The sequence below is a fragment of the Mycothermus thermophilus genome (assembly GCF_041956435.1).
Source record: "Mycothermus thermophilus strain CBS 625.91 unplaced genomic scaffold VTJ04scaffold_2, whole genome shotgun sequence".
In the NCBI taxonomy this organism is placed as follows: domain Eukaryota; kingdom Fungi; phylum Ascomycota; class Sordariomycetes; order Sordariales; family Chaetomiaceae; genus Mycothermus; species Mycothermus thermophilus.
In genome coordinates, this window is record NW_027191428.1 from 2724517 (window position 1) to 2739560 (window position 15044).

The window sequence follows — 15044 nt, forward strand, 5'->3', positions numbered from 1 at the left end:
CATGACTCTCGGAGCCAAGCGGTCGACGAGGAGATCACGATTCCCTCGGCCTCAGCCCCTAGTAAGGGCTTTGTCTCGCCGGGGGGCTCCTGCTCTGCCACGATGAGCTCGAGTGCCTGACCGGAACATTCCTATTGTCCGGCCTGCGGTGACGGTAGAAGTTGAGCCGATCGTCGTCGTAGTAGTTACGCCGCTTAAGCTCCTCCCGACTACGATCATCGCGCCGGTCGTCGATAAAACCACTGCTGCGCCGTTCCTCGCGCCGCTCTTCGCGCCGATCATCACGGTACGCGTCCCTAACCGCCGGACGACGGAGCTCCTCGCGGTCAGAGGGGATCTCACCGTCTTCCAGATCCGGATGCTTGGCGCGGCGGAGCTCGTTCGCACGACGCTCCTCCTCGGCGGCACGGCGCTCTTCCTCCTCCTTCTGGCGCGCCTTGCGGTCGCGTTCCATGAGGTCACCGAACATGCGCTGGAGACGCTTGCCAGACACCTTGACGTCACCAAGGGGCCAAATCGAGGACAGAAACTCCCTGGAAATAAATATTAGCATGCCGAATGTTTTCTCAAGCAATCGTGACTCGACTTACCAAAACTGCGGCTCGAGACTGGCCATGTCAATTCCCTTGTCCGAGGGAAGGCTCTTGAGGAAGTTGCCGAAAGTCCGAATTTCCTCGCCCAGAATCTTGGCCCGTTCTTTGGCAGCGGGGTAATCCTCTTTGGAATACATGATCCGCTCCATGTTGGCCTTGAGAGGACGAAGAAGCGACCAAACAAGCTGCTTGTTGTCGGTGGGATCGATCTCGTCATCGCGCAGCTTCGAAAGCTCGCGGAACCGCTCGCAAGCCTTCTGCCTCTCGCGCTTGCACCTCTCCATGGTCTCCGGGTCCATCTTGTGTTTCTCCTTCTCCGCGTGTTTCTCCTGCTTTGAATCGCCGTCGATGCGGCGGTGCTTGGAGCCGCGGTCGTCGTGGTCGTCATACTTGCGCTTATCAGGACGAGGAGTACCACGGTCACCGGCGTTGCTGTAGGAACGGTGGTGATCGCGATCACGGTGTTGACTCGGCTTCTTGGACATGGGAGCAGGTGATGCCGAGACCGAGCTGCCCTCGCTGCGCCGGATGCCGTTGGTCAGGAGCTTCTTGCTGCGGTGATGATTCTCGACAGCCTTCTTGGCATTGGCGTCATTAGAGTACTTTGCCATGAGGACTGACAGGAGATATTCGGCGCGGCGGACCAGGTGGACAGCGCCGGGCGACTGGATGCTCTTGTCTTGAGCTTGCCTGCGCTCCTCCTTCTTGTCGACACGATGTTCTTCCAAAAAGAACTTGTCGTGCATTCCAAGGCGCGGATCGTCGCGGATCTGCGTCCAGGCACCAAAACCATACTTGTCGATGCCGATGAGAAGCATCGCGTCCTCGCGAGCTCCCCATTCGCAACTGTACTGGGCAGCTTTACTCGCTTCGGGCAGACGGAAGTCCATCAGGACATCCTGATCCTTGAGAACACGTCGCAGGAGCCTGAGCTGAGGAGGGCGCTCGACCACCGTTTCGGCGTTGATCTTGCGCACCTCCCCGAAGTCCACCAAGACGGCTTTTTTGTCCTTCTTGGCTAGGGGCTTGCCGGCTCTCTGTTCCTCCTCACGAAGCTTCTCATTGTTGGCTTCGATAGCCTTCCGGCTCACGGAGATGAGATCATCAATAATGGACTTCAGGAAGTGCCGGTCGCGGTCGGTGAGGCGAGCATCGTTCATGATCTCGTCCTCCCTATCCTCGAAGAAACCGTAGCGGAAAAAGGCGCGGATCAGGTTGCGCGTCTCCTTCTCGTTGAGCGGGCGGCGAGGATCAGACATGAGGGCGCGTTGCTCTTCGAGCTCCTCGAGCTCCTGCCTCTCGCGCTGGCGCTTCTTCGCCAGCCGCTCGGCGCGCTCAGACTCGGCCGTAGCCTTCTTATTGGTGAGCTTGAGCGTCGCTTTGCGAGGCGCATTCTCCTCCATGGCCTTGGCGAGGTACTCTTCGTGCTTCTTCCGTTCCTCCTCTTCCTTGATGGCAGCAAGTTGATCGGCTGGGATAATTTGATCCCAGTCAAGGTCTGTCTCGTCAACCTTGACGTCGGTGACCTGCATCCAGTTGTCCCAGTCGATACCACCAGTGCTCAGATTGATCTTGTCATCAATATCCGTCTTGGTGACTTCGGCGTTCTCCAGGATCGCGTCGATGTCGAGCTGCTCGAGCTTCTGCTGGTTGCCCGACTGTGAGAACAGATCCTGCGAGCGCATCTTGAGGATCATGGAGATATCCTCGGCCGTCTTTGCCTCATCGATCTTGAGACCACGCTGCTTGAACTGCTCGCGAAGGGCCTTGCCATCGTCGGTGACGCCAGCTTGGATGGTCAGATACTCGAGGAACAGCTTGTTGCGAGCACGCTTGACCACTTCTTCCTCGATTGTCTGTTTCGCCACCAGGCGATAGACATTGACGGGCCGCTTCTGACCGATACGGTGGGCACGAGCCATGGCCTGCAAATCGGCCTGGGGATTCCAATCCGAGTCGTAAATGATGACCGTGTCGGCCGTCATGAGGTTGATGCCCAGACCGCCAGCGCGGGTGGAAAGTAGAAAGCAGAAGTCCTCACTGCCCTCAGCATTGAAGTGGTTGATTGCCATACGACGCGGGCCGGCAGGAATGGTGCCGTCCAGGCGCTGGAACTGGTAGCCACGCACGCGCAGGTAGTCACCCAAGATGTCAAGCATCTTGACCATCTGGCTGAAAATGAGAACGCGGTGCCCATCCTTCTTGAGCTTGGCGAGGAGCTGGTCGAGAAGCATCATCTTGCCGCTGCTGGTGATAAGGCCCTTGATTTGATCCTCACGACGGGTGCTCCCAGCGAGCACACGCTCCTCGGCGCCCGCAAACATGTAAGGATGGTTGCTGACCTTCTTCAACTCCATCATGATGTTCAGCAGCGACTGCTTCTGGCCGTTGCTCGCGTCCCGGAGGGCGGCGTAGTTGCGAGTCAGGATGTTCTTGTAGTACTCAAGCTGGAGGTCAGACAGCTCGACACGGATGATCTTTTCTGTCTTGGGGGGCAAGTCGGACTCCACCGTCTCCTTGGTCCGGCGAAGGATGAAAGGCTGAATAGCGGCGTGAAGCTCCTGGAGCTTCTTTTGGGTCTTGATCCGCTTTTCCTCGTCCATCTCGACATTGCTGCCGTCTTTGTTATCGGCAGAGAGGAGTTCCAGTTCCTCGTCGATGTTGACCTTGCCAGGATTCAGGAAGTCCAACAGCGCCGACAACTCGGCCAGGTTGTTTTGGATAGGCGTGCCTGTAATAAGGACCTTGCTCGGGATTCCAAAGCTGTTCAGCTTGACGTACAACTGAGACTCACGGTTCTTCAGGCGGTGGGCCTCATCCACAGCCAGCACTTGCCACTTGATGTTTTTGAGGAAGTCGGCATCGGCAAGAATGTAGTCGTACGAAGTCACGAGGGCGTTGAACTTTGTCTTCTTGGGGTTACCATCAATGAAGAGCTCGTACTCGCGGATGTTGGCGCGAGCCGCCTCTGGTCCCAGGTAGACAACGTAGTTCAGATCGGGCGCCCAGTGGTTGAATGTGTCGCACCAGGCGGGAATGACGCTGAGGGGAGCGACAACGAGGAAAGGCCCTTCTTGGCCGCGGTCGTTGCGGAGCCAGCTGAAGAAAGATACCGTCTGAACCGTCTTGCCGAGACCCATCTCGTCGGCCAAGATGACATTGTTGTTTCGGGTCCAGTTGAGGGCCAAGAAGTTGAGACCCCTCAGCTGGAACTCGCGCAGCTCGCCGTTCTTGATGTAGGGCGGTTGCTTCTCGATCTTGGTCATGCGTGACCGCGTCTCGATGTTGGATTGTTTCTTGTCGGACTGCCAGGAGCGTTGCGACCGGTCGACGAACTGGTCGATCTTGTCCTGCGCGTGGCTGCTGATCACGTCGGCAGCCTCCCAGGTGCAGTCGTCATACTGGAGTCCTTTCCACTTGACGAAGTACTCGATGCCGTTCTCGCCCCGACGCATAGCGACAACGCGCTCCACCTTGGTATAGTCCTCGAGCGCTTCCTCCTCGCGCTCGCGGTCCAGAAGCCACTGCTCGCGCTGCTCGGGAGTGATATCGTCACCACCGAACTTAATGTCAAGCTCGTACTCGACCATCTTCTTGAAGTAGTTCTCAAGACGGCGGAAGCCACGGTACCCCGCGACGGACTCGGTCGTCTCCCACGTGTTATGCAGGTGAGACTTGCCCTGCCACTTGACGAAGTACTCGAAGTCGTGGCGAGTGACCTCTGGAGTCAGCTCGACACCTTCCTTGAGGCGATGCCGCAGGATCTTCTCGATGTAGGGAGAGTTGTCCTCGACCTCCTGGGCCCAATAGCCCGAGTTGGCATCATCAGCATCCTCCTCCTCGTCCCAATCGCTTTCATGATACATGCCCGCGGACACCTGAGCAGCGCGACGGTTGGACCACCGCTTCTCCGCCATGAAGTTGGGATCGAGTTGTTGTTGGCGCCGAGCCTTCTTCTGGAAGCTTCGGGCTTTGGCGCCTCCATAGGTGTCTGAATCGGAATCGTCGGGAGACGGTTGACGAGCTGGAGTTGCACGTTTGGAAGCTGAAAGTGACGAGCGTTAGCAGGCTTGATTCGAGTGGTGGGGAGATCACGAGAAACGAGGATGCGGCATACTCGGAGCGGAGCGCTCAAGGCGGCGCCTCTTATTCGAGGCTTTGCGGGGAGCAGGAGCCTCATCGGACTCGTCGTCATCGTCATCCGACTCAACCTGGAGGCCAGCAATTAATATTTTCGTCATTTGAGGAAATACCGGACGGCAGCAACACTCACCAACTTCCGACGTTGGGTAGGACGAGACTGCGGCAATTGATGTCAGCGGAGGATTCCGGGATGAGGACGAGAACCATCGATGCGTACACTGCGCCTCAGCCCATATAACTCTGGATTTTCCCGGATGTATTCATCCTCTAATAAGGTGGCTTTCCGCTTGGTGGTCCGCGCCGGGGCCGATGTGGCGCGGTCGGAGGCATTGTTGTTGCTGTCATTTGACGCGGGACTTGGTGCAGCCTCGAAATCACCATCGTCTTCAGCGTCTTGTTCGCTTGAGCTTGATTCGGTTGGATCTTCTTGCTGATCGGCCGGAGTGTACTCGTCGCCGGCGGGATCGGGGGAACCCTCGGCGTCGGCGGACTCGGCGGACTCGGCGGGTGAAGCGGCATGGGCGGGGCCAGCTGCATTCACAGTCGAGTGTTCGGCATCGCTGAGATTGCTATCATCGGTTTGCATGCTATGATCATCGGACGCCGGCGAAGCATGTCCGTTCACCGGGCCGGGCTCGGGAGATGTTGACATGGTGACAGATTCAACAGGATAGGACTGCGTTAGGACGACGAGGTCAGCACAGCAGGTTCAGCAGCTAGGGCTCTGAGACGCGGGAGGCTGAAAAGCGCGCAATCCAGCGACCGCATATCCATCCATAACACCGGGAAGTCGGCAACAAGGGTGTATCTATCATGCTTGTCGCATCGGGGATGGTATAAGTGATGAAGACGATGCTCCAAGAGATGGATGACGGCCATTGCAGTGCGTTCGCGGACTAGGTCGCGGAATGGAACAGCCCAAAGGCATCAGGACCGCGGATAGCATCGATCTGCATCGAAATCCGGGCTGCCCGAGGCCCGGGGAGCGTAGTGGTCAGGGTATCTCGATGGCGCGTGGTCGCGTCGATGGAGGTTTTGATGGCAAGATGACGCGGCGGACGGCAGCTTGATGGGCAATGCAGCGCAAAACAAGGGAAACGGAGGTGCCAGGTTAACTTACACGATCATCCGCAACACCCACACAGATGGTCCTCTCAGTCTGCATGCTCAGAAATGCAGGAGAGTCAAGGTTGTGGTGGGGTGTAGTGTGGTGAAAGCTACCCCAGTTGAAGTTGTTAGTGGTTTGGTGTAGGCGGAAATTCACAGGCGGTGGTCGCAGGAGGAGAAAGAACTCTGGCGGGTTCGGGTCTTGGGTCTTTGGGGGATCTCAGGCACGCTGTTGGTCCGTGCGGCGTGCGGCGTGCGGCGCCAGATGGAACTGGGCTCCACCCTTGCACTTCGCACCGCCTGGGGCCGGCCCAACAGCTGGTTGAACGAGGCTGGCGGCTGACACGACGGCATCCATCCAGCCTGCCCTACCCAAGTGGAAGGCCGACGAGCGCTTGCCTTGCCTTGTCCCGTCCCGTCCTCGAACGGATGCCTCGTCGGCCTCTCCGGATCGGAATTTCACCGGAGCGGCTGACTTGCTTTCTGTTCTCGGGACCGGTTCAAAATGAGGCACTGAAACCGTGCATCATCATGGCAACCCGCGTGAAGAACCCAACTAACGTTTAGCAAATATTGGACTTGCCAATTTGGTTGTTTTTTGTGATGAACTGTGATGGGGGTGTTGATGGATTTCGGGGGTTACGTTGCAGCTTTGATAGAAAGGCTAGGTATCGCAGCGATGCAGGAAAGCAAGGTGAAAGAGTGATGTGACAGTGATGTGGCTTTGGATGTTCAGGCGCAAGAGAGTTGAACTTCCCAGAGAAGCCTACTAACTAGGAAATCTTATGGATGGCCAAAAAAATTCACCGGGGAAGTTCGCCGTCGTCACTTGTGTTTGGTCCGCCATCTGAACATACCTATTATTGATTGTTGAGGTCTGAGTACCGGGTCCTTCCTCCACCATGGCGTCGAGGCCAGTCATCCGACCACGGAATTCTCAACACAACAACAGGCCAGACAGGCGCTGGGCCCGGTAGTCAAAGACTGGAACTGAGCAGCATCATTACCTTACTGCATAGGTAATTTCATAATCACAGGTTAGGTAGGATTTGAGGTTCTTAGTTGAGGAGGACCAGATTGTCCCAGCCTTGCCCTGAGAAAGAGACTTAGGACTGCAGCGCCTGTGTTCCATGTCATCCAACAGATCTCCACACAACACCAGGTTGCAGTGCGTAGTTACGAGGAGGCCAAAGACAGCACAAGTAGGGGAGAGCAAATTTCCATCCTGTGCAGTTAATCGCCGGTATTTGCCGTCTTGTTGACCGAAGGCAGCCTATGTTCCAGGTTTCCTTTGCTTTACGGAGTTCCCATTACAGGTTCCCTCTCCTCCTCAGAATGACGCGTGACTAAGGTACCACCAGAGGCTTATGGACCAGAGAGTGTCCGTTGTCTTGGTACGGAGTATGGGGATGACGATGACTCAGTCTTGCGTGTCCGTCCTCACCGCTCTACCCATCTGAGACTTCTTCTCATGCCCAAGCCTTACATGTCTTTATAGAGGTTCTGGGCACCTTTCCAAAACCCATAAGCCGAGTACTCGTAGGAGGTTCTGCTCCAACTTGAGCGTTAGCCTATCAGCTTTTACATATTTGCGGCTTACTCTGGGCAGAGCCGTTCAGGGCAGGGTTAACGGCAAAAAGCTCCCCAGCTTTGTGGCATTCGGACGAAAAGTGGGCCTTGGACCTTCTTTTTCTGCCCTGCCCCTCCACGAAACAAGAAACAGGGTCCACTTTTTTGTGCAAAGTGCCCCTCCTCCACCAGGAAGCAGAGGTGATCTGTCTGTAACATCCTCCACTTCCCCGATAAACTTCAAGCACCTCCTCTTGCAGAGTGCCCGACGCGGTCTCGTGTGTGCGACAGAGACTCTTGAACCTTTCCGGGGCTGCTTTGCGACTCGATCACCACCAACAGTCCCTGTTGGTTACCAGAACTTCCACCTCCAAAACCCCCATCAACTGTGCCCTTCGTCTGATCGCGGTCCTGCGCCAACGTCAACCACCATGGCCGACAAGCTTACTCGGTAGGTTCCTCTTGTCGCCGAGGCCTGCAGTCTGCCCCGCGGACTTTCCTCCGATATGCGATTGTATTCTCAAATACATGCTAATTCCCATCAGTGTCGCCATCGTCAACAGCGACAAGGTACGCGCTACCCTCGGCACTGCTCTGCTGCTCCCAGCGACAACCCGACAAAGAAATGGCTGACCCGAACTGACAATCGGCCGAAATAGTGCAAACCAAAGGTGCGCAAGATCGAGGAAAGAGAAACATTGCAACACTGGCTCTAACTGGACTCCAGAAATGCCGTCAGGAGTGCAAGAAGTCATGCCCCGTCGTGCGCTCGGGCAAGCTCTGCGTAAGCTATTCCCTAGTTCTACCCACGTTCTTGAAATACAAGCAGGCTAACTGACTTGTTCCTGTGCAGATTGAGGTGGGTTTGAGTGTGCATCAGTGCTTCTGAGCTCTGCCATCTGACCTCGACCTCCCAGGTCACTCCCGAGTCGCGCATCGCCTTCATCTCCGAGCAGCTCTGCATTGGTTGCGGTATCTGCCCTAAGCGCTGCCCTTTTGGCGCCATCACCATCATCAACCTTCCCACGAATCTTGAAAGCCAGATCACCCACCGCTACTCGGCCAACAGCTTCAAGCTGCACCGTCTGCCTATGCCGCGGCCCGGCAACGTCTTGGGTCTGGTCGGAACCAACGGTATTGGCAAGAGCACTGCTCTCAAGATCCTGAGCGGCAAGCTTAAGCCGAATCTGGGCAAATACGATAACCCCCCGGACTGGGAGGACGTTATTAAGTACTTCCGCGGCTCGGAACTGCAGAGTGAGGAGACTAGGTCTTGTTCTGGAAAAGTCCTTCGTTAACCTCCGTGCCAGACTACTTCACCAAGTTGCTCGAGGATGACCTCAAGGCCGTGGTCAAGCCGCAGTATGTCGACCAGATCCCCAGGGCTATCCGCACCCCCGACAAGACCGTCAAGTTCCTGATTGAGGGCCGCGTTACTCTGGACAACCTGGACGAGGTGTTGGACACTCTCGGTAAGCTCCCTCTTATGTCGCCATGGGCTAGAGTTGATCAACTGACATGAGGCAGAGCTCCGCCACATCTATGAACGTGATGTGACCCACCTGTCAGGTGGTGAGCTTCAGCGCTTCGCCATCGGTACCGTTTGTGTCCAGAAGGCCGATGTGTACATGTTCGATGAGCCGTCCTCGTACCTTGATGTCAAGCAGAGATTGAGTGCCGCCCGCATCATCCGCTCTCTTCTGCGTCCTGATGACTACGTCATCGTCGTCGAGCACGATTTGTCGGTGCTGGACTACCTTTCCGACTACGTCTGCGTCCTCTACGGTCAGCCCGCCGTCTACGGTGTCGTCACCCTCCCCTACTCGGTCCGCGAAGGTATCAATATCTTCCTTGATGGTCACATTCCGACCGAGAACCTGCGCTTCCGCGAGGAGAGCTTGACCTTCCGCATCGCTGAGGGCACTGAGGACTTCGTCGCCGAGCACACTCGTGCCTTCCGCTATCCTTCCATGGAGAAGACCCTCGGCAACTTCAAGCTTAAGATTGACGCCGGTTCCTTCTCTGATTCCGAGATCATTGTCATGATGGGTGAGAACGGCACTGGCAAGACCACTTTCTGCCGTCTTCTGGCTGGCGTTCTGAAGCCCGATGGAAACCAAAAGGTTCCTGAGATGAAGATCAGCATGAAGCCGCAGACAATCACCCCCAAGTTCGAGGGTACTGTCCGCCAGCTGTTCTTCAAGAAGATCAGGGCCGCCTTCCTGTCCCCCCAGTTCCAGACCGATGTCGTCAAGCCCCTGAAGTTGGACGACTTCATTGATCAGGAGGTGAAGAACCTGTCGGGTGGTGAACTTCAGAGAGTACGTCTGATCCTCATTGATACCAATTGCTCGACTCTTGTTTCTAACCTCAACAGGTCGCCATTGTCCTGGCCCTCGGCATGCCCGCCGACATCTACCTTATTGACGAGCCGTCTGCCTGTAAGTAGACAACATGCTGGTTCTAGTGATGATTTTGCCGTTACTCACATCTCGACAGACCTTGATTCCGAGCAGCGTATCGTCGCCAGCCGTGTCATCAAGCGCTTCATCATGCACGCCAAGAAGACTGCTTTCATCGTCGAGCACGACTTCATCATGGCCACCTACCTCGCCGATCGTGTCATTGTCTTCGACGGCCAGCCCGGCATTAGCTCCCACGCCAACAAGCCCGAATCCCTGCTCACTGGCTGCAACACCTTCCTGAAGAATCTCGACGTCACGTTCCGTCGCGACCCCACCAACTTCCGCCCTCGTATCAACAAGTACAAGTCGCAGCTCGATCAGGAGCAGAAGCTCAGCGGCAACTACGTATGTTTCCCCCGGCCTACCTTTTCGTCTTCCTAGAATAGCACCTCTAACTTCAATGACAGTTCTTCCTGGAAGAACCAGACAAGGAGAAGAGCTCTTGAGACGGGCATCGCCAAGGACACCCATAATCAACACGGCCGTCGGGGCCCCCGCGACAACAACAATCACCATGAAGCATCTGATTCCGGCGTTCTAGGCGTTCAAAAGGGCGGTGGGATCTGCAACAAAATCGGCGCTGGGGGCCGTTCTGATGGCGGATTGGACGATGACGGCATGTCCGAGGATGACGACCCGGACATTCAATGGCCGCAGGCGGCGGTCTATCCGCCCGTTGTCTGGTCCTACCGGGCGTTTTCTTTCCTGCTGCCCATCATTGTCTTGTGGCAGGACAGTATCCGCTTTCATTTCTTTCCCATTCTGCGCTGACGATGTCAGAAGATAACGAGATATTGGAAGGTTGCGGATGACCTGTCGAGATAGATGGATGGACGCAGGCCCCAGTAGATTGAGGGACAACGGGATCAATGCTGAAGCAGGGTGGCCGTCACCAGGTCCTTCCTAGACACACGCATTATCACCATCCGAGGTGCGGATGTGTGTGTCCATTTGACGTGGAAGGGCCGCCATAATGCGGTGAGATAAGTTCTGTGTTCGTCAATTTAGGTCAACGAAGAAGCAAGAAGAGTCCGTAATAAGACTCGGAAAGCAAGATGTCTAGGCATATACCATGTTGGTTGCTTTGAAATAGCCGTGGCGCGCCACGCGAATCGTGCTCGGCGTGGTACTCCAACTGACAAACTGAATCATGTGTACTTGGGTTCCATGATGTTTTTGACCTGTTTCAGCGACCACCTCATTCATCTGCCGTCTGCCATAACCCAGAAAGAAACATTTATCCATATATACCTGAGCTACGCTCCGTATTTACTACCGATGCTCTTTTGCCTGACATGATGTTATGAACATATGCGCCCCAACACCCAACTCCAACCAGCCAGTTCCCACTACCGCCTATTGAACCTGTGCAGTCCCTGCCGACAAACCAATCCCCCATCTTTCCTAATCCCCTTCAACCCCTCACCTATCCCCAAGCCATGTATTAATTCTATCAATCCGGCCAAGTCCAGTCAAATCCAGCAATGTCCGTTAGTTGGTTCATTATAGCAAGTCATCAATGTCGTCAAGATCCGTTGTATCCCACCCCAGCCGTTGGTAAATGCTCAGCCCGTTACCACCACCGCTGCCGCCACTCCCATTCCCCGCGCCGCTTTTCTTGTCGTGATCCGCGGATATGTTCTCGTTCAGACCTCCTCCCACCCTGGCCCCGTCGTCGGATCCCAATCCATCACTATTCCTCCTTCCAACTGCCGGCGGCTGCGGCTGCGGCTGCGGCGTCCTCGCACCCCCGGCGCCGAGCAACTTTTGCTTCATACGAATCCCGCTCGAACCCAAGGAACCAGCACCACCACCACCACCCAACCGCCTGATCACGCCGCCGGTCGCGCTGGAGCCGGTTCTACTATTCCCGCCATCCAAAGCCGTCCCGAGCGGCAGCCGAGACTTGATAGGCGTGTCATCCACCGCCACCGCAGCCGCGTTGTTCCTTTCGCGCGGTGCCAGGGGCGTTTCGAAGAGCGTGTCCAGCCCCATCGGGCCGGGCGAGGAGGGGATGGTAAACTCGTCGCCCTTAGGGATGGACAGGAACTGCGCGCGACGCTGGGCTTGGTTGCTCGCCGCGGTGGTGGTGGAGGGACCGGGTGGTTGTTGTTGTGGAGCGGCTCTCCTGGCCATGATGGGCGACGAGGGGAGGACGCCATCTGGTTGCTGAGGGGTTTCCTCGACGGTGCCGAGACCGGTTCCTCCTCGCGCGGGGGTGGCCTGGATCCGGTCGGCAAATATGGCAGATGAAGCATTGGAGGACAAGCGGTTGGTAAACTTGCGCGGGAGAGTAGAGGCGGGGACGATGGAGGCGCTGGAGGGAGGGACGATGTCGGGTCGCGGAGTGGGATGGTCTGCCGCCGGTGGGTGCTTCTCGCCTGCGAGAGCGTCCTTGTACCGGTCGTTCACGGGAGTAGCTTTGACGATAGTCGAGGGGCGGTTGGGCTTTTTCATCTCTGTGAAAATGAAGGTCAGTAAATAGCTGGGACCACGCAGCTTGGGTTGGAACGGTGGATTTACTCTTCAGCTGCCCTGCCGACGACCGCTTCTCGGCTGCCTCAACAAGGTCCTTAACAGCCAGCAACCGGTTCGGCTTTTTGAGGGCCGAGATAGCATCTTTGAGCTCAGCATCCACCATGGCCTTCTTCTGGGCCTTGGGATCGGTGCTGCTGAGGCTTGTGCTACGGGAGAAGAGGCTCCGTTGGCTGTTGTTGTCCTTTGCGTCCTTGTCGGCCCGTGGAAGCATCTTCAGCAGCGACGAGTCGCTCGTCTCTCGCTTCAGACCCGGGATAACCGTTTGGCTCGCATTGCGCAATAAGGCGATGGTGGCCGCGGGCCCTTGAGAAACGCTGCGTCGACTGCGCTCGACGGACAGGGCACGCTCAAGCGTCCGGTCCTTGTCACGCTTCGACGTCGTCGACGGACGTTTCACCGGTGCACCGGGCTTGGGCTTGACTGCTGACGTGGGTTTGGGCCGTTTTTCCTTCGGTGGTGATTGGGCCAACGGACCTCCGAGTTTGCGATTGAGAGTCTCACAAACAGCTGGGAGGCGTGCCGAAAAGCTGTTGATGGGGTGTCAGTCTCCAGGCGTGCAAGTTTCAGCAGACAACCCTGGGCCAGAACTCACAATGGTATAATAATGTCGACACAGAAATCTTTGAGAGGATCCGAGTTGGCCCGCTCCGGCTTCTCTCCCTCAGCTCCCGCGGCAGGTAACTGCGACTCGGCCACAGCCTTGACATCATCCAACGTTGTGGTTTGCCAGATACAAAGGCGATCCGCATGGACATCGAGCAATACCGGCAAGTTATGTTTGTTCCGCTTCTTGGAAGGCGGCTCTTGACTCGCCTCCCTTGGAGCGTCTTGTTGTGTTTCCATCCCTGGAAGTTCGCATTCGGTATTTTTGGCCAAGGCTAGGGGTTCCAAAGCCAGGATCTCAAGAATCAAGATCATCTGCAATTGAGTTTCTCTCTGGCGCAGACACGAAATATGATATCGGTGTTCGGCTGGAGTGAACATAGTATTCTCTTCGTTGTTGGACACGGGCTGATGTGATGCCCACCATCGGCGGATGTGGTCGATCTCACCAGGATACAAGCCGTCTTTTCCAAGCTTTGGTTTCTTGACCTTGCGTTTCTTTTGTTTTGTGCCGGCGCCGTCCGAGTCGAGTTCCAAGGTCTTCATCCGAGAAACTATCTCGGGAATCGTCTCGCGGTACTTTTTGTCGATGACAACGGTGGTCATCACCAGACTCTTGAGGAAGTCGATCAGGTCATTCATGTCCAGGTTGCCGTCCCAGTCAATGTGGAACGCCGCCCTCGCTCGAGAGAGCGGTCCTTTTGCGAAATATGCCAACGAGCCCTGGCTTGCGTTAGCGACCACCCAGATGCCGGTGATGTGAAAGCTATTCTTACCTTCGAGTGATACAGAGCGTCCATGTACTGGGTTCGAATGTTTTGGAAGATGTCCTGGGCATTGGGTGGCGTATTAGGATCGTCCATTGGCTCTGGGCCAGTTGCTGGCGTATCAGGCCGGCGGATCTCGGAGGGAATGGGCTGTGGTGCGGCTTCTGGACTCGGTTGCTCCAGTTGTTCTGGGATGGCTTCCTCCTGCTTTATGGGCGCCGTAGGCCCAGGGGTCTTCTCGGCCGGGGCGGCAGTCTGACTTGGAGACTCCTTTTCAACCGCCGTTGACGGGCGCTTACGCACTAACTCATCAATGGCCAGGCGCCTCCTCTTGTTCGCGTTGTATAAAGCGGGTGTGGTCAGTGGAACAGGAGCAGCATCCTCCTGCTTCGCAGGCTTCGTGGTCTTGATGCGGTCCCAGTAGACGACAGTGGCTGAACGTGCAAGTACCTCAATATCGATCCAAGACCCTAGCTTGCACAGAACGTAGAGGCCAGGGCTCTCGCGTTCCACGGCATATACCATGCGGGCTGCTTCGGATCGGGCGAGCAGCACATTCGAGCCGAGGCGGCCTTCGAGATCGAGAATCTTAATCTTGGACTCGTAGAGACGGCTATCGGGCAAATCGCCATGCGGTCGAGCTAGGTCGAGAGCTGAGAGAGGCAGGTTGTCCCGGGGAAGAAGCATGAGAGGGTGCAGGATGCGGGGTTTGACGGTGATGCTCGAGGGATGCGGCTAGCAGAGATGAGGTGAGCTGGACTTGAATCATCCACGCCAAGCATACTGACGGGGGCATACCTTGAGGACTATAGGGGCCGCCAGGAGATCATCAGAGCCGGGAGCATGTTGCTCACGCTTCCGCTTTCCAGAGCCGGGGCTGGTAGAAACCCCATGGGATAGGCTGTGCCGGCTCTGGGGCCGCGCACGAGCGGAATCGGACGGGTAGACATCGCGGGATGAGCCAGGGACACCAATTGCTGAGGAGGGACGAACAGAGGCTCTACTCGTTGGTCGACTTGGTGGTCTGCTCGACGGCAAGGGTCGGGATTCGGAGTAGTCGTCGGGTCGGGAGTCGAGTCTGCTGCTTCCAGGACGAGACAGGCCCGAGGACTGCCCTGCGACGGAGGACATGTTGGATGGGCCAGGTGAAAAGGGTGTCAATGGCTGTGCATTGTGGGTGGTTGCTCGAGAAAGGTGTTTAGGATCTCAGTAACTAAGGCGGTCCAGGGTGTGGCGTTGGTCCAGGGTTGCTCTCAAGT

General features: G+C 56.5%; 3 protein-coding genes across 3 annotated transcripts; 1 reads left to right on the forward strand and 2 right to left on the reverse strand.

The window, feature by feature from the left end:
* Positions 1–58: 58 nt before the first annotated feature.
* VTJ04DRAFT_3155 (uncharacterized protein) lies at positions 59–5901 on the reverse strand (the record flags this gene model as incomplete). The annotated part of the gene is made up of 6 exons (XM_069361024.1): positions 59–533; positions 591–4638; positions 4711–4804; positions 4867–4893; positions 4954–5412; positions 5857–5901. The coding sequence occupies 6 exons, from the start codon at positions 5899–5901 to the stop codon at positions 59–61; spliced, it is 5148 nt and encodes a 1715-aa protein (XP_069221676.1).
* A 1942-nt stretch (positions 5902–7843) lies between these two features.
* Positions 7844–10648, forward strand: VTJ04DRAFT_3156 (uncharacterized protein; the record flags this gene model as incomplete). The annotated part of the gene is made up of 11 exons (XM_069361025.1): positions 7844–7863; positions 7958–7982; positions 8072–8083; positions 8140–8196; positions 8266–8271; positions 8330–8669; positions 8723–8884; positions 8940–9733; positions 9790–9853; positions 9912–10222; positions 10298–10648. The coding sequence occupies 11 exons, from the start codon at positions 7844–7846 to the stop codon at positions 10646–10648; spliced, it is 2142 nt and encodes a 713-aa protein (XP_069221677.1).
* Positions 10649–11380: 732 nt separating this feature from the next.
* VTJ04DRAFT_3157 (uncharacterized protein) lies at positions 11381–14916 on the reverse strand (the record flags this gene model as incomplete). Its single annotated transcript, XM_069361026.1, has 5 exons — positions 11381–12336; positions 12401–12942; positions 13008–13741; positions 13795–14520; positions 14584–14916. 5 exons carry the CDS (start codon positions 14914–14916, stop codon positions 11381–11383), a joined length of 3291 nt encoding a protein of 1096 aa, XP_069221678.1.
* Between the last annotated feature and the right edge of the window lie 128 nt (positions 14917–15044).